This window comes from Rhinatrema bivittatum, chromosome 3, assembly GCF_901001135.1.
Source record: "Rhinatrema bivittatum chromosome 3, aRhiBiv1.1, whole genome shotgun sequence".
In the NCBI taxonomy this organism is placed as follows: Eukaryota; Metazoa; Chordata; class Amphibia; order Gymnophiona; family Rhinatrematidae; genus Rhinatrema; species Rhinatrema bivittatum.
Window position 1 is genome coordinate 251,786,195 of NC_042617.1, and position 24,852 is coordinate 251,811,046.

The 24,852-nt window shown below is 46.9% G+C and overlaps 1 protein-coding gene across 1 annotated transcript in view; it reads right to left on the minus strand.

Annotated features, from left to right (window-relative positions):
* POLR3F (RNA polymerase III subunit F) overlaps positions 1-24,852 on the minus strand; it is an 80,708-nt gene that overhangs the window by 19,553 nt on the left and 36,303 nt on the right. Inside the window, exons 4-6 of the mRNA XM_029594466.1 lie at positions 19,249-19,316; positions 12,971-13,083; positions 1,774-1,917 (exon numbers count right to left, since the gene is read on the minus strand). Coding sequence (XP_029450326.1) covers positions 1,774-1,917; positions 12,971-13,083; positions 19,249-19,316 — 325 coding nt within the window. The remainder of the gene's footprint in view (positions 1-1,773; positions 1,918-12,970; positions 13,084-19,248; positions 19,317-24,852) is intronic.

Here is a 24,852-nt window from a genome sequence, read left to right on the forward strand (position 1 = left end):
CAGTTTTATATTATTATTGTGTGAGACAGTTAATTTTAATATATATGCATAAATATATTGATATTATAAGACTACTGTTTTCCTCTCCCCACAAACACATTTTTCACCCAAGGCATTCTCTACTGCCATATCCCAACACACACACACACCACGTCTGGGTAGCTCAAGGAAATTCTTTGAATTTCCTGGCCTGAGGATAGAAGGTGTGTGGCCTGAGGATAGAAGGTGTGTTTCCTTCCACATGCACCCTCAGTACTGCTCAATGGCTGGCAGCGGCTATTATAAAAGCAGCAGCAGCTGTCTTCCCTCCCTCTCCAGGCCTGAACTACCACAGCCAACCAGCATTGGCAGATGGGAAACATGATCCCAAATCCCCTGTGCAGCAGTGCCATGGCCCGAAAGTGAGGCTGGCCCATCAAACTTGTTTATATGACAACCATTTGCACTTACGTGCCAATAAAATCACAATCAGGCTGATTCTGAAAAGTGCGCTCCACCGTGCGCACTGTTTAACACGGGTTTGGCCGCGTGTTTGAGAGGCGTCTATTACCTCTTATACTGTAAGGGGTTTAGTGCCTCAAAAACTCACGGCCAAACCCCCTGAAAACCAATAGCACTCATCACATGCAAATGCATGTTGATAAGGCTATTAGTTAGTCACCCAGGATTCAAAAGGTACAATGTGCTGCTAAATCCACACTATGAGCACCCCGGAAAAGTGTACAGAAAAACAGAAAATACTGCTTTTATGTACACCCTCTGAATTAAATATCCTAGCGATATTAAGTCGGAGAAACCAAAAATGTGAAAAAAAAAAAAAAGTGCCAACTGCTCCGGTTAGGAGAACGGACGCTCAATTTTACTGGCGACCGTTTTCCTAACTAATCGCTCTCAGTGGTTTGGAGAACCAACGGTCGTAAAATTGAGCAACGGTTTCCTGAACTCGCTGACAGAGCCACCTCTCCTGGGCCAAGGAGGTGTTAGTGGCGCGTAATTGTCCTTAGCACCTCCTTTTAGCGCCATTCCTCATTTAAATATAGGATCACACGCCAAGGAGAGGTGGCTGCGCACGCATTGGGGGAGTGGGTGCTCAACACGGAGTGCCTGTTCTCCCACGGTCTTTACAGAATCGGCCTGAATGTACTAAACAATTTACACCCCAACTTGCTGCCACCTCTGGGGGTGAATTATCACATACATAAATATATAGGCTACATGGTGGCTTCCATGGGGAAGAAATTAGGAGTATTACAAACAGTGATGTAAAAAGAAGCATAAAAAGGCAGTGTCACTAGATATGTATTTTCTTATTTATAGATTGCACCTCCCAATAAGTCTATAAAGCTGTGTACAACACATAATCATCAATAAAATAGTGAAAACAAGAAAGTAAAACAAATTCAAACCAGAAACATAATAAATTCAATGCAACATTCACACATCGCCTTGTTAATCCTCTCCTGTCTAATCCAGCCACCAGGGTCCACAAACCACAACTCTCTTCTAGAGCCTGGAACCATCATCCCAGGTCTAGGCATTACTGTTATGCAAAGGCAGGACTCTCCATCCCCCTACCATCTCAGGGGTCTGCAGACACTGCCTCCATGACAGCCTAAGGAGCAGTAGCTGGATCTGCAAATCAAATCATGATCTCTGACATCGCAGGGTGTGCCTCTGACATGGAGCTACCAGGCCAGCCCCACTATTTCTTTTGTGCAAATGATTTATCTTTTTGTAGAAAAGACAACTGGGTTCTCTACAGCAGCCACTGACCTTTGTCTGCAAAAACTTAAAACACTGCTGGTTTAGCACCTCTACAAATTCCGATTCAAAATCTTGGTCACTATACCAGGCTCCCCCAGTCACTGACCGGTCTGGCTGGAGGTTGTATAACATGTAAACTTTCTTCTTTGAGGCCTGTCAAAATAAGAATATATTTGCACATATTTAGTTTTTGAAATCCATATTCACTGGACCCTTATAACAAACCAAATCTATTTTCTTTCTATACAAGAGGAGTCAAACATGGTTACTCTAAACCATTCCCCCGCCCCCCCTTATTTTATTTATATTTATTTCCTGAAGGATTCTGTCCATACTAGATACTAAGGAAGAGGTATGGAGACTTGGGGACAGAGGTGCAGATGATAGTTCCATGAACACTGCCTGCTTCTCCGCTTCCAGCATCTCCTTAATAAAGTCACCAGATTTCAATGAACTAATGACAAAAACAGCTTTGTCAGTAATGGCTATATGTAGCACTAGAATAGTGCCTAACCAGAGCTTGAAGTGGTAAGGCCTTTTATTTATTTTTATTTAACAGTTTTTTATACCGACCTTCATAGTAAATAACCATATCGGATCGGTTTACATTTAACAGGGGGTATAACTGAAGGAAACAATTCAGGTTTCCTTTGGACACGGGAGATGATTCATAGTAAATAAAATTTGAGACAATAGCTACTTCCCCTATTCTGGGACTCTGGTTATTTTTCCCCTGTATCCTATTTCCCATTCAATTCAGGCTGAGTACTGCAGCTGCCTCATGTGGCTGATGCTCAGAAGTATGTAGGTTGCATTTGTGAACCTGTCAAGACTGGACATAGTTAACATGGAGGTGAATTCTCCACTTTGTAATTTGTCTCTCGCAGTCACACGTACACAGGCCCAAACTCTGTCTCAACAAGTTACTATGCAAATTCCATCTCCACTAAACTAAAGACATGCAAACATTGAAAGCATAAAGACAAACTTGTCTAGTATAGACAAGGGCACTATGAGTATGCAAACGTGTGTTAGAAGTACATGAATTATAATCAGCATGAAAGCACAATTATTTGTCTTGCAGATTCTGATCAGTACATGTGTAAGCTAATCAGACTGATAACACCTCAGAACAGAAAAAGATCCCATACAATATCATAGAAAGTCTATTGATGGGGATCCCTAAGCATGAGAGTTATACCAGATATAATTAAAAGGCCAAGTGCTACAAAAGTCATTGTGTGATGTGCAGCTAGTAGTAAGAACATAAGTTCCTAGGAAATTATTAAAAAGAAAGTAATGGAAGTGTACCCATTTTCACCAAAGCTGATGGGTCTTCTCTTTAAGGGCAGCATTCATGGCAACAATCCATTGTACCTCTAATGGAGTATGGCCTTGCAAGTGAGACTGAACAATTTGCATAGGAACTTCAGACAGAGTTTGGATTTGTGTACCTGCGACAAGTTAAAATATATTGATACAACAGTGATCACAGCTCCCAGAAGAAAGGGAAAGTCAGCCACCACACAGTAGTGCTACTTAATGGTCAGGTTCACGATGTTTGCATACTGAGCTCCATAAGGAACCCTGGCCAAGGAGTGTCTCTATCATGGCTGGGTTAGATGGAAGGGGGACTGAGGATTAAAAATGAGGAGATTCCCCAGGGTAGGTATGAATGAAGGCTCAAAGCACCAGAACCCCACAATGGAGGCCCATCCAATTTAACTGGCAGTCCAAAAGCCCTAGAGGAACTTGCTGGAGAAAAAAAAAAAAAAAAAGATGATGTAGTATACAACAAATAGAAAAATAAAAAAAGACTGATCTGTGCCAGCATTTTTCATTTCTACCAATACTTCATGAAATGCGTGATTAAAGTTGTATACATGTACACATAGATATATTAGGAGAAGTTTTTACCTGTTAATTTTCTTTCCAGGAGTCCTGTTACTCTGGTCCAATCCCAACAGGTGGACTGTCTTCCCCTACCAGCAGATGGAGGCAGAGCACACGGATTTCTCCAGTGACATCACATCACACACTATGTGCAGCACAGGAAGAATCCACTATCTGTATGGCAAAACAGTGAAACAACTACAATAAACACATAAGAGAGAACGTTCATAACAAAATTCTCAATTTAAGAAACAAGAAATCCTTGTGATTTTGTCAGCCTGTTCAGGAGTACCATAAATAACAGATGGAAACAGGACAGGAAACTATATACCATATCGAATTTGTGCTGAAATGCCTTTGAGATATATAAACAACACATATACATGACCTATACATGCCACACATCCCCGACTTCCCGGCAGAGTCCTGGACTGGTGTAGTAGGACTCCTGTAAAGAAAATTAACAGGTAAAAATGTCTCCTTTCATTTTATCCTGCTATACCAGTCCAGGCCCAACAGGTGGGAAGTACCAAAGCCCCACTAATTAGGGTGGAAGTTAGGGCTGCTTTGAGAACACCAGCTCAGAAGGTGGCATTCCCTTTAGCAGAGATGTTTAATTGAAAATGTCTGGAAAGACAATGTAAAGATGACCAAGTAGCCACTTTACCGATGTCTTCTAGCACAACTGTTACCACCTCCACCCAGGATGATGACTGTGTCTTTATTGCATGACCCCGAATTAAATCTGGAGCTCTATTCCCCTTAAGGAAATATGTGGAAGCAATGGTGTCCCTAATCCACTGAGAAATCATGCCCTTGGAGGCTGCTTCACCCTTCTATGGCCCTCAAATAGCACGAACAATCAATCAGACCTCCTGAATGAATTAAAACCTCAAGATACTGGAGGAGAGCATGATACATGTCCAAAAACCGCAAAGACCTTTTTTTGCTCTGACACTCCTTGAGCAAGAATGGCACTGGCCAAAAGGACACAAAATCGGAGCCAATAATCAGAAAATGATTCCTACAAGACCAGGCTTGGATCTTGAAAACCTGCTGTGCCATGCCGAGCAAATAGCCACCAAGAAAACTGCCTTGACAGTAAGATTTCATAAGGAGATCTGCTTCAGAGGTTCAAAAAAGGGGGACAACAAGGGCCTCAAGGACCAGATTGAGATCCTACTGAGAAACTAAAGGCCAAAGCAGAGGATGCAGCTTCTTGACTTCTAAAAAAAATAAATAAAAAATCATTCAAATAAGCTGCTATAGACACCCTGCAAATTTTCTCCCTGTAACACGATAGGGCTGCAACCTGAATCTTAAAGGATCCCAAGGCTAGCCCTTTGTCCAGCCCCTGATGAAGGAAGACCAAAATGCTAAGAACATTAGAGCACCATGGTGACAACAACTGGCCCCTACAGATCTATTCAAAGATTCTCCAGACTCTGATGCAAGTCAAAGAATTAGAATGCTTTCAGCCCTCAAAAGGGTAGAGATAACTGAGGATGAATAATCCTTCTTCTTCCCTGGGAGATGTAAAGTAAGGTCATCCGTGGTACTACAGGAACGAAAATTAGGAGGTAAGAACCAATTTTTCTTTCCCTGTATGTACCCAGATCAGTCCAGACCGTGGGATGTACCAAAGCTTCCCTAAACAGGGTGGGACCGAGACAGTCCCGCTCGAAGAACATGCCGCCCGAAGGAGCCAAAAATTGGATTCTGTACATCCAGATGGTAATGACGAGCAAACATATGCAGGGATTTCCAAGTAGCTACCCTACATATTTCCTGCGGAGAGACCGATTGACTCTCCGCCCAAGAAGTAGCCTCAGACCGTAAGCCTTCTGGTACGGGCCGACCCTTACAGATGTAAGTCGATGCAATGGCCTCCTTTAGCCAAAGCGCGATAGTGGCTTTGGAAGACTTATTACCTTTATTTGGCCCACTCCACAGAACAAACAAGTGGTCAGAAACCTGGAACTCATTTGTAACCTGAAGGTAATGCAGCAAAACCTGTTTCACATCGAGGCACCAGACTGATTGACATGAAAAGAAGACAAGACCTTTGGCAAGAAAGAGGGTACCATCTTAAGGGATACCCCTGAATCCGAGAAACATAGGAAAGGCTCTCTGCACGACAACACTTGGAGCTCTGAGATTCTTCTTGATGAACAAATGGACACCAAAGAGACGGTTTTGAGAGTCAAATCCTTAAGCATAGCCCTCCTTAAAGGTTCAAAAGGAGCTTCACAGAGAACCCGGAGAACCAAGTTAAGACTCCATGAGGGACAAGTAACCCTGACCGGAGGTTTCAAGTGCTTGGCTCCCTTGAGAAAACGGACAACATCTGGATGAGCCATCACTGAGTAACAGTCAATGGTACCTAAGAGAGAACCGTCAATGGTACCTAAGAGAGAACCGAGAGCAGAGACTTGCACTCACAAGGAACTGAACGACAACCCCTTGGCGAGACCGTTCTGGAGAAAAGAAAGGACCTGGGAAACCGGAGCTTTATGAGCAGAGATACATAAGGCGACACACGCATTTTCAAAAACCTTCCATACTCTGACATAAGCAAGCGAGGTAGTCGGCTTCCTGGCCCGCAATAGGGTGGATATAACTTCTTCCTTATATCCCTTCTTTCTCAGTCTTCGCCGTTCAAAAGCCAGGCCGCTAGACAAAAGCGATCCGCCTGATCGAAAAATATAGGACCCTGCCAAAGAAGATGGGAAAGATGATCGAGGCGTGGGGGATCGTCCGTGGCTAGGTTCAAGAGGTCCGCAAACCACGGTCTGCGAGGCCATTCCGGAGCCACTAGAATGACAGGCCCGCGATGAAGCTCAATTCTTCGGAGTACTTTGCCCACTAAAGGCCAGGAAGGGAACACGTACAGTAGAATGTCGCGAGGCCAGGGAAGGACCAGGGCATCCACCCCCTTCCGCGCACTGTTCCCATCTGCGGCTGAAGAACCGAGGAGCTTTCGCATTGGTCATGGTGGCCATCAGATCCAAGTGAGGGGGACCCCACCTGTGGATGATCAGGTTCATCGCTTCATCTGACAATTTCCACTTGCCTGGGTCTAACCTCTGGCGACTGAGGCAATCCGCTAGAATGTTCTCCTTCCCCGCAATATGGGACGCCGCTATGCGCACTAGGTGACGTTCCACCCATGCGAAGAGCCTGCTGGCTTCCAGAGTGACTAGGCGACTCCTGGTGCCCCCTTGTCGATTGATGTAGGCTACAGTGGTGGAATTGTCCGACAGGACCCGGCACCGCCTTGTGGAGGAGTAGGGGAAGGAAGGCCTTGAGAGCCAGTCGGACCGCTCGAGCTTCCAATTGATTGATGTGCCAGCGAAATTGGGTCGGAGACCAATACCCCTGAGCAGACTGGGTCAGGCATACAGCTCCCCAGCCGGAGAGGCTGGTGTCCGTTGTTACCAAGATCCACTGCGGTGTCAGAAGGGACATCTCCTTCTGAAGATGGGCAGGCGATAGCCACCACTGCAGTTCTGCGACGGTAGACTCTGAGAGCGGCAGGGGCGTCTGAAACTGTTCAGATACAGGTTTTCAGCGGGATAGCAAGGCTTTCTGTAACGGACGCATATGCGCAAAAGCCCAGGGGACCAGATCGATAGTGGAGGCCATGGACCCCAGAACCTGGAGATAATCCCAGGCCGTTGGCAGGGCAAGAGAGAGAAAATTGCGCACTTGGCCCCCGAGTTTGAGCAATCGGTCCTCCGGAAGAAACACCCTGCCTACTCGAGTATCGAATTGCGCCCCCAGGAATTCCAATGTCTGGGAGGGTTGAAGCTTGCTCCTGGGAAAGTTGATGACCCATCCCGGAGAGGTCAGACACGACAGGACCTTGCTGACCGCCAGCTGGCAAAGAGACTTTGATTTGGCCCAGGTGAGAAAATCGTCCAGGTAAGGATGGACTAGGATGCCGTCTTGATGCAGGGTGGCCGCTACTACCACCATTACCTTGGTGAAATTGCGCGGCGCCGTGGCAAGACCAAAGGGGAGTGCTTGAAACTGAAAATGTTGGCCCAGTATCTCGAACCGAAGATACTGCTGGTGATCGCAGCAAATCGGGATGTGTAAGTAGGCCTCCATCAGATCGAGCGAGGCCAAGAATTCTCCAGATTGAACTGCTGCTATCACCGCCCTCAAGGTTTCCATCCGAAAATGGGGAACCTTGAGAGCCCGGTTGACGCGCTTGAGATCCAAAATTGGACGAAAGGAGCCCTCCTTTTTGGGCACGACGAAGGAGATGGAATATTGGCCGGACCCTTGTTCTTCGACTGGGACTATGGCCCCCAGTTCCAGCAGCCTGCGCAGGGTTTGTTCGACTGCAGGTCTCTTTCGACTTCTGCAGGGGGAGATCAGGTGAAGATCCAGTAGGTCTTGAGCAAATTCTAACGCGTAGCCTTTTTCTATCACCTCTAGGACTCACTGATCCGTCGTTATGGTGGCCCATTCCCCGAGAAACTGGGACAGTCGTCCACCTATGTCTCAAACAGAGGAATGAGCCGGCCTCATCTCAGAGAGAGGAGGACTTGGTGACCGAGTGTTGCTGGCTACTTTCCCTGAAAGGCAGACGTCCCCGAAAGGAATGAGGCCAGGATTGAGATCGAGAATCATTAACCCTCGAGAACGAGCCCCTTGCCCTGGTGGAAAAACGGCGTTGCCCCCTAAATCTAGTGCGAGAGGGTAAGAAGGATTTAGACTGTTTCGGGCGGTCCTCCAGCAACTTATGAACCTTATTTTCTCCCAGGGATTTGATAAGTTGCTCTAGGTCCTCACCAAAAAGCAACTGGCCCTTGAAGGGAAGGGTTCCCAACTGCGCTTTGGAAGATGTATCCGCAGACCAATTTCTCAGCCACAGAAGGCGCTAAAAAAGTAAAAACAGCTGAACTGTGCAGGGCTGAAGTCGGTCAGCGGGGGCAGCGACTCAACTCTGCACGCTGCCGGAGCTGTCCACAGTTCTTAAAAAGTAACAAATACAGCCCTGCTTGTACCCTTTTTTTTTAAACTACTCAGCTAAGCCAGGGGAAAAACACTCCCTGAGAGGGTACTGTTTTACAGTGGACAGCTAGATAATGGGGGAGGGACTGGACCACCAGAATCACCCCAGATGGTCACCGGGAAAAAGGGGCCTAGGATGGACATGCCCCCCCTCCCCCAGGCTCCCAGCAGAGCGGAGAGACCAAACTGTCTCTGTGAGGAAAAAAGGGAGAAAACTTTCAAAGTCCTCTTTTTTTTTTTAAACCAAGAATTTAATACTTGCTTGATCCAGACCAAAAGTAAAGAAAATCCCCTCAGGAAAACTAAGGGAAGAACAAGAAGGGGAACCATAGGTTCAGCTGCCGGCACCTGCTGGAGACAGACGAATACTGAAGGGGTCCTGTTATAGGATACCCTCACAGGTTTGGTCTGTCTCCACCTGCTGGACAGGAGGCTCAACCCACGGTCTGGACTGATCTGAGTACGTACAGGGAAACTAAATTTAGTGCTCACTAATGGAGATAATGTCTCTAATGTCCAGGTGGGTGCCCACTTCAGCACCAGTGATCTTCAAACGGTAAGGTTTCATATCAACAGACTTTGATGAAATGGGAAGTATCTGGAGGAAGAACTAGAAGGCTTGGAGAACAAGAGAGATGTGGGCCAATAAAAGTACTAATTACCAAGGTAACTAATCTATATGTTAGAAAAGTAAAGAAAAGCAAGAGAAAAATGAAACTTATCTGGTTCTCAAAGGAGGTGGCTCACAAAATAAAAGCTAAAAGAACAGCGATCAAGAAATATAAAGGATCCCAAAGGGAGGAGCACAAGGAAGAATATCTGGTGGAACTGAGGGAGACAAAGAAAGTAATCAAGACAGCAAAAAGTCAAGCGGAAGAAAGGATTGCCAAAGAGGTAAAGCGAGGTGACAAAACATTTTTCAGATACATCAGAGAAAGGAGAAAAGTTCAAAGTGATATAGTGAATTTGAAAGGTGAAAAGGATCAATGTGTGGCGAGAGAAGAAGAAATGGCAGAAATATTAAATGAATACTTCAGTTCGGTGTTCACTACAGAGGATCCTGGAGAAGGACCATCGCTAGGTAACAAGAAACTGGAGGGGAATGGAGTAGATGTAACTCCGTTTATAGAAGAGAATGTATGGGAAGAGCTAGGAAAACTGAAAGTGGACAAAGCCATGAGGCCTGATGAGGTTCATCCCAGGATACTGAGGGAGCTCAGAGATATGCTGGCAGGTCCGCTGTGTGACCTGTTCAATGGATCACTAGAAACGGGAGTAGTGCCGAGTGATTGGAAAAGAGTGAGAGTAGAGAGGAGGCTGGAAACTACAGGCCGGTTAGCCTCACCTCAGTGGTACGAAAAGTAATGGAGTCGCTGCTGAAAGAAAGAATAGTGAACTATCTACAGTCAGAAGAATTGCTGGCCAGAGGCAGCATGGATTCACCAGGGGAAGGTCCTGTCAGACAAATCTGATTGACTTTTTTGATTGGATGACTAAGGAATTAGATCGAGGAAGAGCGCTCGATGCATTCTACTTGGATTTCAGCAAAGCTTTTGATACAGTCTCGCACAGGAGGCTTGTGAATAAAATGAGACGCTTAGGAGTGAGTGCCGAGGTGGTGGCCTGGATTGCAAACTAGTTGACGGACAGAAGACAATGTGTGATGGTAAATGGAACTTACTCTGAACAAGAGATATCCTTTAAAGGGCATTCTTGTGAGATTCGCTTTAGATGTCACATCAGTAAATCAATTTCATAGCCATAATTGTCTTCTGGCTGCCACTGCAAAAGCTACGCCTACGGCTGAGGTACGCACCATGTCTGAGCTTGCGTCCGTCAGGAAGGCTGCTGCAGGTTCCATCGTCTCACTGGTATACGTTCCGGAGTTATTTGCCTCTCTCAAGAGGCGTAAGCAGGAACGTGCCACCAGTGCGCAGCAGGAAGCAATCTACAGTGTCATTGCTGTTGCGTCGAAGGCTTGCTTAAGGATGGATTCCAGTCGTCTATCCTGAGAATCCTTTAATGCAGCCCCTCCCTCAACAGGAATTGTTGTTCGCTTTGAGATGGCACAGACCATGGGTCCACTTTCGGGAAACGCCGGTGATCCTTGGTCGCTGGTTCTAGAGGGTATAGGGCTTCCAGGGCCCAACCCCCTTTGAAGCTGTCTCCGGGGCATCCCACTCCAGGTCAATCAGTTCCTAGATGGCTTCCATAATTGGGAAGTAGAATGAGGCTTTACGAAGGGACACCAGGATGGGGGTTCTTCTTTGGTTCCGCCATCGGGTCCATGCCTGGAATACCCAGAGTCTTCAGAGTCTGGCAAATAAGGGCTGGTAATTCATCCTTATGGAAGAAGCGAAGCATGGTTTGGTATGGTTCCAGGCCTGGAGGAATTTCTCCTTCTTCCAGGGAGTCGCCATTATCATCTGAGGTGTCTGGGACCCTGTCAGGGAGATTCTTGGTTAGGCAAGGCATGTCTTGAGACATCTGAGCAGGGCCGGGAGGATCTTGTGCTTCCGGCTGGGGTTGAGCCTGGGGCGCAGCCAGGGCTGATTGTGCCTGAATGAAGGCTTGCAGCCCTTGGAAAAATTCTAACCAGGAGAAGGTCCCTGGGTCCATGTTAATCCCAGGTGGAGTCGGTGTAGGAGCCCCTGAGGTGCCCTCTTGTGGAGAAGTCATCTCAGAGATGCATAGGTCCGGGGAACTATCATCTGTAGTAGTTCCTGACTCATCCGCAGACAGTGAGGGACCAGGCTTTGGTTCCCCCTGGGCTTTCTCACAATGCTGGCACAGGCAAGACTCCAGCTCAGGCTGCGCAGCTCTTAAGTGGCAGGCTGTGAAAAGAGAGTGCCTTCTGGCCTTCTTTGGCGCCGTTGCCATTGTGTTTGTGCGCATGCAGTTGTAAACGCGGCTGTGCTTGTAGTTATGCATACAGGTGTGCTCAGTTGTGCGCGTAGCTGTACGCGCAGCTATGCATGCAAGTTAGGCGCATCGGCCGCTCGGCCTGCCCCGTGCGTTCTGCCGGTCAAGAAGGGAATATAGCGCCGATGACCCCCGCATGTAAGATGGCGAACCCCCCCCCCCCCGAGGGTCTCCACGTGTGTGGACCCTTGCACCAGATCGGTGCCTAGCCCAACCAAGGCTGCTCAACCTGATCGGTGCTCCCTTTTAACCTCGCCGGAAGAAGAATTCGGTACAGCAATCCGAGCTCTGGAGACCGGAGACCTGAATTTAAAGATTTTTTCTTACCTGGTCTTGGCGCTTACTGATCGTGTGCCAGACGGTCTCCAACTGTGGGGGAAAAGGGAATTACCTTCACCGCCGCGCTCGGTTCTGCACCCGCGGGGGCTAAGTCCATGCCGGGAACCGGCTACCGGACCAAGGCACACCTCTGAGGGATATCGGAGATCACTTCAGGAATTCTCAGCTGGGGGGAGGGACCCCTAGGTAGCAGGAGAGCGGGGCTCGATCTTCTTTAAGATAAGTTTTGTTTCTTCTTGCTGTAATTCTAGTGTGTGGGATATGTCCGTATCTGCTAGGAGACGGAGAGATACTGAAGAGCTAAGATCACTGCAGGGGTATATCTAGAGTGACATCAGCTTTGAAATCTGACTCAGTCTTCCATCTGCTAGCAGAAGAGCACAATCTGCTAGCAGAAGAGCACAATACCCACTGGTCCTGAGTCCATCTGGCTACACGCTAGGAAATGTAGCATTTTTCAAAAGCTCACTTACTCGGATAAAGTACATTTACATGTGTAAAATCTATTTTTAAACATGTAAATGCTTTTGAAAATCAGGTCCTTAGGTTCTACCAAGCCCTCTCTGGGACTGAGAACCCCTGTTCCAGAGCTCGCAACAACTAACATATCTGCAACCTGGCCTCAAAACAGCTTTCCAAAAAAAATCCTGCTGCACCACTTGTTTGTTCTATCATCTGCTGGAGGAAGAGAATACTGGATTCTTCCTGTGCTGTATCACTTATACATAGTTGCATGATGTTGCTGGAGATATCAATGTGCTCTGCCTCTATCTGCTGGTAGGTGGACACAACCTATCTACTGGGACTGGACTTGTGTAGTAGGACAAAATGGAAGTTATGTTATATACTTCTGCCTTCCTGGAACAAAAATTTGACCCAAAGTGATCTAAATCAAATACATTAGAGTGAAATACATCATAGTAATCAAATACATAAAAAATACAAAAACATCAATAAATACAGTAATACATATCTATATCTACTTCAGATAATTCTATAAAAGCCAGAGGAAAAAAGATTTACTCACCGCTACAGATTTAACAGCCTTGATGAGTTTTTTACTCTCTAAATTTTTTAGAATTTTGTTGATCTCTGTCAAGGGCAGGTTACTTTTGTACCTGATATCTCTGCTCCAAATACCTGTGCAAAAGAGAAAAAAAAAAAGCAGAGGTTGTGCCATTCTGTTCTAAGCATCACTTGCTTAGGAGGACCTAGATGTTTTACTTATGCTGTACATGGTATAGAGGACCATATGACTGGGGCCATTTTTCCTTGGTGCTTGTTCTCATGACCAGCTAATCCTCAACCACAGGAAAATGCCTAGATTAAAGGAGAGTTTACAAAAGCAATTTCAGCCCTTACATCCGCAATCCAGGTGGCTCCTAGTTCATTGAATAATGTGATTTTCTCTATATTTTTTTCCTAAAATTTGGATTTAAAACATTAGCTTCAAAAGAATTTTTAGGGTGGTGTATTTTTATTTTATGCCTTTTGAGGATGTAACAATCACAGATCAAACTGTCTACTGCTTCAGCGAAGTCAAACTGACTAAAACTTATTCACAACCAATAATTAGCTTTTTGCAATTAGGAGTTTTATCTTTACCACGCACAGTAAACATGAACTTGGTAAATAAACACCCTCTAGGCGGTGTATCATATGAAGTAAACAGTACCTGTACAGAACAGATAGAAAGGAGGCGGAACATACCTTCTATAGTCTCAAACCTTTATTTGGTGTAAAAACACTGGTGTGAAGGTTAAATCAAGTTTAATCCCAATTCTGAATATTTCCTTTGAGAAAGAAATTCCTAGGTTTGTTGAGGGGGGCAGTCAGCAGCAGCTACCTAATACAAATGGCCCTATATAAAGATAGATGAACTTCTCAAAGAGGATGTGCATTATGTCTGTATTAACTGAATATCCCATGAAGACAACCAAATATTTTTGGGAAAGGTGTTATGCAAAGGAAAATTGGTTCTTACCTGCTAATTTTCGTTCCTGTAGTACCATAGATCAGTCCAGACTCCTGGGTTTTGCCTCCCCACCAGCAGATGGAGACAGAGAAGCTTTGACAGACTCTGCCCTATACCCTCAGGCACCTACAGTCTGTCAGTATTACATGGTATCAAAGCAGAATATCTTAAAAATTAAAGTAATTAACTAGAATCTTGTGAACCTCATACCGGCTATGACTGATAAAAACCAGATCACTAACCCCAAGTAGGATCAGAACCCTTGAAAACTATGAAAAACTTTAAAGAACTTATCTACAGAGAATATAAAGAAGTATTGAACGAGCGTATTCTCCATTATCCCCATGCTAAAAAAGGACGGGACTCTGGACTGATCCGTGGTACCTAAGGAATGAAAATTAACAGTTAAGAACCAATTTTCCTTTCCCTGTATGAACCCGGATCAGTCCAGACTCCTGGGATGTAGCAGAGCTCCACTACCCGGGGTGGGACCCTGAGAGTTCAGCTCGGATCTCTCCTGGGGCCTGAACATCCAAACAGTAATGTCTAGCAAAGGTAAGCAAGGACTTCCAAGTAGCCGCTCTACAAATCTCCTGTGGCAAAATTTGCTGACACTCTGCCCACGAGGCTGCCTGTGAACGTGTAGAATGCACTCTAAGACCAACTGGAAACATCCGACCATGAAGCAGGTAGGCTGAATTAATAGCCTCCTTCAACCAGTGGAGGATCGTAGCCCTAGACGCCTTGTATCCTTTCTTGGGACCACTCCAGAGCACAAAAAGATGATCCGACATGCGGAAACCATTGGTAACCTCCAAATAACGTAATAGAATATGGCGAACATCTAGTTTCCTCAGATCCCTAGCCTGGGGATCAGAACGGTCCAAGTCTGGAAAGGATGGGAGGTCTATCACGTGATTTAAGTGAAAAGCTGAAACTACCTTTGGAAGAAAGGAAGGAACTGTCCGCAAGGTTCGTACTTCTGAGGAAGGGTTCCCTGCATGATAAAGCCTGGAGCTCAGACACCCGGAGAGCTGAGGAAATAGCCACAAGAAAAAACACCTTTAAAAGTAAGATTCTTCAGCGTTGCCTATTTTAAAAGGTTTAAACGGTGTCGCACATAGTGCGAGTTTGGAGGACCAAATTTAAATTCCATGATGGACAAGGATTCCTGACTGGAAGACGCAGGTGTTTCGCCTCTCTAAGAAAACACGCCACATCTGGATGCGCAGTCAAAGGCACACTGTGTATTTTACCTTGGAAAGAACCGAGGGCAACTACCTGTACCCGCAAAGAGCTACACGAGAAATCTTTAACTAGCCGGCCTGTAGGAAAGATAATATGTCGAGCACCAGAGCCTAAGTATCATCCACCTTGTGGTCTACACACCAAGACTCAAAAACCTTCCACACTCTGACATAAGCTAAAGTAGTGGAGGTTTTCCTGGAATGCAAAAGGGTAACAACTACATCCGAATTACCCTTGGTTTTCAGTCTTTGCCTCTCAAAAGCCATGCCGCTAGACAAAAGTGGTTTGCCTCTTCCAAACAAACAGGACCCTGACACAGAAGATTCGGAAGATCCCAAAACCTCAGGGGCCCTTCCACTGCCAGGTTTACAGATCCACAAACCATGGACGCCTCGGCCACTCCAGAGCTACTAGGATCACTTCGGATGGATGAGATTCAATGCGCCTCAACATTTTGCCGATGAGAGGCCACGGTGGAAACACATACAGGACGACATGCTTTGGCCAGGCGAGAACCAAAGCATCCACTCCTTCCGCCATTGGTTCCCGGCGCCGACTGAAGAAACAAGGGGCCTTGGCATTCCGGAAAGTTGCCATCAAGTCGACCCCTGGACTAGACCACTTGCAACAAATGAGATGGAATGCTTCCTCGGAGAGTTCCCACTCCCCGGGATCGCGACTGTGATGACTGAGAAAATCGGCTTGAACATTGTCAAACTGCAAGGACAGGTTCGGGACTGCAATGTGAGAGGCCGCGATGCTGGCTAGGTGCTGTTCCACCCAGCCTAACAGCTGTTGGGCCTCGATTGCCACCGGCTGACTCTTGGTTCCCCCTTGGCGATTGATATATGCCACTGTTGTCGCATTGTCAGATAGAACCCTGACAGACTTCCCCTGCAGAAATGGGAGAAAAGCTTGTAGTGCTAACCGCACTGCCCTGGTCTCCAGGCGATTGATTGACCATCGGGATTCCTCCGCCGACCATTGGCCCTGCACCGACATTCCCTGGCTCACTGCTCCCCAGCTGGAGAGAGAGGCATCTGTGGTGACCACCGTTCAATCGGGAACTTCCAAGCTAATCCCCTGGCGCAAATTGTCTGAGAGGAGCCACCAATTGAGACTGGAATGTGCAGAGTCTGTAAGAGGTAGGGGAAGATGAAATTGCTTGGATACCGGGCTCCAACGGGAAAGCAGTGCTGACTGAACAGGCCTCATATGAGCAAAGGCCATCGAGCCAAGGACCCGCAAGTAGTGGAAAACTCTGGGGAGATCCTGAGCCAGCAAGTCCCGAACCTGTCCTTGCAGTTTGATAAGGCGCTCCTTGGTGAGAAGAATCCTGCCGAGACGAGTGTCAAACAGGGCTCCTAGGAACTCCAAGGACTGGGAGGGAATCAACTGGCTTTTGGCCAAATTGACCACCCAACCCAGTGACCTCAGCAGCTGTAGAATCCGGTCCACTGCCGAGCGACAAAGAGACTCCGACTTTGCCCGAATGAGTCAATCGTCCAGATAGGGATGGACTAACAAGCCTTTCTTCCGAAACTCCGCTGCCACTACCACCATGACTTTGGTAAAGGTCCTTGGCACCATGGCTAACCCGAAAGGAAGAGCGCAGAACTGAAAATGGTGACCCAGTATGGAAAACCTGAGGAATTTCTGGTAAGCGATCTGGATGCCAATGTGCAAATATGATTCCGTGAGATCCAGTGACTCCAGATACTCCCCCTTGCGTATTGACGCAATGACTGACCGCAGAGTCTCCATGAGAAAGCAGGGCACTTGAAGACATCTATTGACCCTCTTCAAATCTAGAACGGGCCAGAACGTGCCTTCTTTTGTGGGCACCATGAAATAGATGGCATAGCAGCCCCTTCACTGCTCTGCCAGCGGAACTTGAACAATGGCTCAGAGATCTAGTAGACAACTCAACGAGTCCCCTACCACCTGACGTTTCTCTTTGTATGAACATGGGGAAAACGAGAAAGCGGTCTCAAGGGCACCGAACAAAATCTAAAGCATAGCCGTCTCTTATCACGCTGAGGACCCACTGGTCCAACGTCAGCTTGGCCCATTCCTCATAAAACAGAGACAACCTGCTTCCTACCACCGGAACAGAGGAATGGACCGGCCTCGCCTCATTGTGCTGACTTGATTCCTGCTGCGGCTTGGGGGATCCTAGATCTGTCAAATCGACGCCCTCAAAAGGATTGTGACCAGGATTGTTGTCTGCCAGCATTTTGCCCAGAGGAGGAGCCTGCCGACCGGGAGGACCGAAATCGGAGATTTCCCCGAAAATGAGATGAAGGAAAACTTCGCGACCTAGGTTTATCCTCTGGAAGACAATGTACCTTGTTCTCTCCCAAGGACTGAATCATATCCTCTAAATCCTTTCTGAAGAGCAGCTTGCCCTTAAAAAGGCAGGGAACCTAACTGGGCCTTGGAGGAGACATCAGCAGACCAGTTCCACAACCAAAGCAGCCGGTGGGCCGAAACCATGGAGACCATAGAGCGAGCGGAGATCCGAAGTAGATCATATAGGGCATCCGCACTGTAGGTCACTGCCACTTCCAGGAGCCCCGCTTCAACCTCCTCCTTCGATGAAGGAAAATTGGTTCTTACCTGCTAATTTTCATTCCTGTAATACCACAGATCAGTCCAGACAAGCAGGTTTTATTCATCCCTACCAGCAGATGGAGGTAGAGAACAAAACTTTGGGCACTGCCACATAAATGTGTATATGTGTGTGTGTGTGTGTGTGTGTGTGTGTGTTTTGGAGATCTCATGATGCCCATTCTTGAAATGGCTTGGTGAAGTTGGTAACTGGCTGAGCTAAGAAGGATATCACCAAGCATATGCTAACGACAATTCTTGCTATTTTGTATTCAGAAACTGCAGAGGAGTAAACATCACAGTGAAAGCATCATTGGCACAGTGGAAGTGTGGTGAAACTGGAATTTTGTGTGCTTTGCGATTTCTTGTTTTGTCTTAGGCCTTGCGTTTTTCCTCCAGAGAGCTAATTTCCTTTCAGCTGGCCTTCAGGTAGCGTTTGACCTTTACATTGTAGTTCAGAGACCTGAGATGCTGGTTTGACTCAGCATGAGGTTTGGACAGCATACATATCCTATTATCCTGGAGGAAGCGGTAACATCCTTCAGTGCCATTGGCCAGAAAACTATTACTAGTCAGGACACTGGTCAGGGAGCTAATGCTAGTACTTTATACCCTGATTTGCCCTTCAGAAAGAGAACTAGTCCTGAAGTTGCTTTTCTAGTCTTGTTTGGGAGTACAAAGAGCAGATCTCTGTGCTGAGATCCTGCTCCAACTCTGGTGGATAGCATGTTTCGGAAACTCCCCAGGCATTGTTAAGCAGTAAAACGTGTTTACCTAATTTGTATTGATGAGTCATCATTTTATCTATTACTGGTCACAAACAATCTTTTTCTGTTCAGTCTTCCCACATTTTGTTAATAAACTCAAAAGTTTGTTAGCTTTGTCTGTCCGGGACCAATTCATGTTCCCAGTGTTTCCTGTATTTGGTCTGTAGGTGTATTTCTAGGAACTGTGTGATCCCGGTGTTGTGTGGGGTCCCAATTTCCCTACAAATCACCAGAGGATAGCTTGTGGGTAGAGTACTTGACCATTCACAAGTAGGGCCCAGTCTACGGATGGGAAGTTGCCAGTGTAGGAGCATGTGTGAAGGTGCAGGTAAGACAGGGCAGTATTCGGCAGGACTCTCCGAGTGGCATGGGGTTAATCCTGAGAGGAGTGGCACTGAGGCATTAAGTTACAGGAACACATTCTGCATAATTTTATTGGCGTGCTGGGCCATGTCTGAAGAGCTCAGCTTCCATTTCTTCTTCTTGTCCCTAGACTGGCCATCTACGAAGACAGTAAGCAACTGGACAAAAAGCTTCATTGGTTTTTCCATCTGCAGAAATATTTGGACTTGTATATATGTTTTACCCGTGAAGATGCCTCTGAAAATTATCCTTCCTATGTATTTTATGCACTCTAATACCCTTTCAATACCATAAAATAAGAACAGGAAAGAGAAATATTGTATTTCCTGGAAAAAAGTTTACCTTTGTTGCCAGCATCTTCAATAATTTGGTAAACCAGCTTTTCCTGGTTGTCTGACCCCTTCATTTTACTGTAAAAGAGAAGAGCAAACTTCATGGGTAACAGATTATTTTTAGATGATGGCTGAATTCAGAAAGCAGTTATGTAGTTACACTGTTTTTAAGTTTATTTCAGAAAGCAATTTTGCTACAAGCACAAAAACCCCCCAAAAAACCCACCTATCCTCCCACATATATAAAAAGCAGTTCTGGTTAGGGGATGCAGTCTGTCTCAGGAGACCGGTGCTGTGTGGCTCGCAGGGAGGCCAGGCCCTGCCCCCGCCCTCACCAGCTAAGGTAGAGCAAAAGATGCCACGGGACTAAGGAGATGCAGAAATGACAGAGGCATGGGAGAAGAGACGGGGAGTGGTTTGCACCACATTCTACCCCCATCATTTTTAATGGGCTCTACAACTAGTTTGAAATATAAAAAGAACCTCAGAAATGCAGCACATGGCCTGGAACCTACAGAAAATCTTAAAATACATGTCTTTTGCGCACTCTGCAGTGTTTCAAACATGTACAACTACGACATGCACCCTACATTTTACTATGGACTAATATTTTTAAATTAGTTAAGATGTGCTCGTTAATCCCTAGGAAATGCAGAGCCTCTACAATGCCTAATGGTGCAAGAGATTCATGCAGTGCCAGGAAGGGGGTGCATGTACTGCTGGGTGGAAATTGAGAATCTGTGCCATGCTTAAAAGTACAGGAAGGATTTACACGCCACCAGGAGAGGCTCATGCAGCTCTGGGAGGGAATACAGCAGAGTTGCTTATGTAACAGGTATTCTCTCAGGACAGCAGGATGTTAGTCATCACATATGGGTGACATCATCAGGATGGAGCCTATCACGGAACACTTTTGTCAAAGATTCTAGAACTTTGACTTGGCACACTGAGCATGCCCAGCATGCCACCAACCCTGCATCCAGCAGGGGTCCCACTTAAGTCTCGTTTATAGTAAAAGTACAAGCGAAAAATAAAATAAATCATAAGCGAACCCAACTCCGCGGGGTGGCGGGCGGGTTTCGTGAGGACTAACATCCTGCTTCCTGGGAGAACACCTGTTACAGGTAAGTAACTCTGCTTTCTCCCAGGACAAGCAGGATGGTAGTCCTCACATATGGGTGAATAGCGAGCTGAGGATGCCCGAGTAAATGTACCAAAAGCACCCAAAGACGTGCAACAGGCACAACAACCGGGGTAGGTTTGTTTAAAAGGGCAGCCTGAAATTCCCAGTGGGTTGCTGGAAGGAAGTTGGGTTAAGCTGAGAATAAATCGAGAAGAACAGACTGGCCAAAAATGGAATCTTGCCTACCTGTCTTGTCCAGGCAATAATGAGCAGCAAAGGTATGGAGAGAACTCCATGTAGCAGCCCTACAGATGTCAGTAAGAGGCACCAATCAGAAGTGTGCTACTGATGTTGCCATGGCTCTTATAGAATGCACTTTCACGCGTTCCTGTAGCGGAAGGCCTGCTTGCAGGTAGCAGAAGGAAATACAGTCTGCTAGCCAGGAAGATAGGGTTTGCTTGCCCACAGGGACTCCCAGTTTGGTTTTATCGAAGGAGACAAACAGCTGGGTGGACTTCCTATTGGCTGCAGTGCATTCCAAATAAAAGGCTAACGCATGTTTACAGTCTAAGGACTGTAGCACTTGCTCACCTGGATGGGAGTGGGGTTTTGTAAAGAAAGTAGGTAGTATAATGGATTGATTTAAGTGAAATTCAGATACTACCTTTGGTAAAAATTTAGGATGAGTGCGAAGCACCACACGATCATGGAGAAATTTCGTGTAAGGTGGGTATGATACCAGTGCCCGTAGCTCACTGACTCTGCGAGCTGACGTTATAGCTAGGAGAAAGAACACTTTCCAAGTAAGATAACGCAGCTCGCAGGAGTATATAGGCTCAAACGGAGGTTTCATGAGCTGTGCTAATACCACATTGAGATCCCAAGCAGAAGCTGGAGGACGAAGTGGGGGCTTTAGATGTAGTAAGCCTTTCATGAAGCGCGCTAAGAGGGGTTGTGTCGATATCGAGACATCTCCTATGCCCTTGTGGTAAGAGTCTAATGGAGGAAGTTTGTAGACCAGACTCTGATAAGTGCCAGAGGTAGTCTAGGAACTTCGCTGTGGGGCAGGTAAAGGGATCTAGCTCCTTTGACATGCACCATAAAGGAAAATCTTTATGGTGCATTTCCTAGTATAAGGCTTCTGTGAAGCTACGAGGACTGGTATACAGTATCTGAGAGGTTTAAAGATTGTAGGATCAACCTTTCAACATCCATGCTGTCAGGGACAGGGCCTGGAGGTTGGGATGAAGCAGTTGTCAGTTATTCTGCGTTATCAGAGATGGATCTGCCCCCAGGCAGATTTGCTGATGGACTGAGAGGTCGCAAAGGATGGGAAAACACACCTGGCACAGCCAGTAGGGGGCTATGAGAATTATTAAGCCCTTGTCTTGTCGTAACTTAAACGAGAGTCTTGCTGATGAGTGGAAGTTGAGGGTAAGCATACAGGAGACCCTTTGAACACGAGGTGGTGAAAGCATCCCTTGGGGGTGTCCTGTAACTGCGATGTAGTGAGCAGAACTTTGCGGTTGTGAATTGACGCAAAGAGATCTGGGTGTGGATAGCCCCACCGCTAGAAGATTTTCTCTGCTACAGTGGGAATGAAAGGTCCGACTCAACTTGTCCGCAATCACATTGTCCACGCCTGCCAGGTAAGATGCTCTCAGGAACATGGAGTGAGAGAGAGACCAGGCCCAAATCTGTGCTACCTCCTGACATAGCAGGTATGAGCCCGTTCCCCCTACTTGTTGATGTACCACATCGCTACCTGGTTGTCTGTTTGGACTAGGATTGTCTTGTTGGATAGACAATTCTGGAAGGCCATAAGGGCATAGCTGATTGCCCTGAGCTCCAGAAAATTTATTTGATGTTGTGATTCTGCTGCCGACCAGGTTCTCTGAGTTTGCAGGTTGTTGACATGGGCTCCCCAACCTAGGTTGGAAGCATCTGTTGTCAGTGTTATTTGAGGTTCTGGAGACTGAAAAGGTAGTCCCCTGAGAAGATTGGATTCCTGAACACCAAGCTAGCGAGAGACGAAGCTGCCTGGTGACGTGGACAATGCTGGACATTGGATGGTGGGCCTGAAATCACTGGGACTTTAGGGTCCATTGTGTTACTCTCATGGCTAAATGAGCCACTGGAGTAACATGAACTGAGGATGCCATGTGATCCAACAAGGTTAAAAACTGACGAGCCATTGTGGATCGACGCGTCTGTATTAGTTTCGCAAGGGTTGCAATCGTGTGTGCTCGATCCCTTGGGAGAAAAGCTTTTGCTTGTATGGTGTTTAAATCCTCTCCAATGAAGGAGAGGATCTGTGAAGGAGTCAGATTGTATTTTGGATAGTTTATGAGAAATCCCAATGACAGTAGCAGCTGTAGAGTTAGATGAAGGGAGTTTAGAACTGCCTTTTCGGACGGAGCCCTTAGCAACTAATCGTTCAAGTAGGGGTAGATGTGGATGCTTTGCCTTCTTAAGGTTGCTGCTACTACTGCCAGGCATTTCATAAAGACTTGAGGTGCCAATGCTAGGCCGAACGGTAGGACCCGGTACTGGAAGTGACTGTTTCAGACTAGGAAACAGAGGTATTTTTGGTGAGACGGGGTAATCGCTATATGCATGTATGTGTCTTGTAGGTCTAGAGAGCAAAGCCAATCTTTCTTTTGGAGAAGAGGGAGTAGGAGCCCAAGGTTACCATTCTGAACTTTTCCTTTTGCAGATGTTTAAGGCACAAAGATCCAAGATATGTCGAATGCCTCCTGATTTTTTCGGTATTAGGAAATATCGAGAATAGAACCCTTTTCCCCGCTGTAAGGTGGGTACTGGTTCTATGGCATTGGATTGGAGAGGGTTGTTAGTTCCTCCTCCAGAAGTGGTGAGTGGTCGGTTAATCCCCACCCCAGACGATGTGGGGAGTTTGATGGTACTGAAAGGAAGTTGAGATCGTAATCTTGAGCCACTACAGAGAGGACCCATTGGTCTGTGGTGATTCAGCGCCATGTGTTGGTGAAATGGCACAAGCAGCCGCCCACTGGCAGAGATGGTAGAGGTAGAAGTTGACATGCTCTCTAGCAGGGAGTCAAAACCCAGAGGTAGGGCCAGGTTGCGGAGCTGGCTGCGTTTTCTGAGGTCTGGATTGACGGGCCTCACCTTTCTGATATGGTCTGGTTGGGCGAGTGCGAGATGGGAGAGGATAATACCTATGAGCTTTATAGGTTTTCCTTTTGGCCTCTCTTCTGAACGGCCGTTTTGAAGTAGAGGGAAAATCAGAGGGTATAGCAGAGAACTGGCACAATGTCTCGTGGTGGTCCTTGAGTTGTGCGACAGTCTCCTGTATCTTATCCCCCAAATAAATTATCGCCTGTACAGGGGAGGTCCGCCAACCTCTCCTGAACTTCGGGCCGTAGATCTGATGACTTCAGCCATGCTCATCTCCTGGCACTTATTCCCACTGCAGACACTCTAGAAGTAGTGTCGAAGATGTGATATGTAGCTCGGACCTCGTGCTTCCCAGCATCAAGGCCCTTCTTGAGGATGGAGTTTAGCTTGAGATCGGAGTCGGTGCTGGTGGAGGCGAAAGTCCTTGAAGTGCTTGGATAACTGCCTCTTGAACCATCCAATTCAATTCCTTACGGAAAATGAGGCATTTGAATGACCAGTTCCGGAGTTGGAGGCTGCGCTGGTGTCGCCAGAGGGTCCATCGGTAAAAGTGGAGTCTCTGCTCCTGGCACCACTGAAGGTGGGGAATGCCTCGGTCTCCCGGGCATGGAGGAGGATGGGGGCTCCTCTGCGCGGGCCTTTTTCCTCGGTGGATCTGTCGATGCAGACGTTGAGGCTTTGCCTGGACCGGTGGACGGAGCCTTCCGATGCCTGTGTTTTTCCCGGTGCCCGGCCCGGTCTTTCTCCAGTGCTGATGACGAAGAGGTAGACGCCTTCGAAAGGGATCCAGCCAACCGAGAACCACCAGTGTCCGGCCAGTTCTGAGAAGGCGATGGCGCTGATGACGTCGAGGTCTTCGGAGTAGGCTGCTTAGTTTGAAACAAAAGCTCCATTTTCTCTAACTGGGCTCGGCGGCCCTTAGGGGTCATTTGGGCACAATTGATACAAGTCGTGACATCATGGGTAACCCCCAAGCATACGACACATACCTGATGCGGGTCCGTGATGGACATCGTCTTTGGACAGTCGGGGCACCTTCGAAAACCCGTTGCCATACTTGAAAAATTAACCGCGATGTGGTCGGTGGCCGTCGGGCCTTGAATGGGAACAGTCAGTAACAGACTGCGAAACGAGGTAAAGCGTTACCTTAAGTTAGCGGATATCTATAGTCGATAGGGGGACCCCGGATGGGGTGAATTTTATCAATTTTTTAGAAAAAATATTCTGTGAGGAATTCCTGTCAGGAATAACTGTAAGAGCTCCTTAACCCGCGTGGCTACTGAGTGGAAAAAGAGAGACTGAAGTGGGACCCCCTGCTGGATGCTGGGTTGGTGG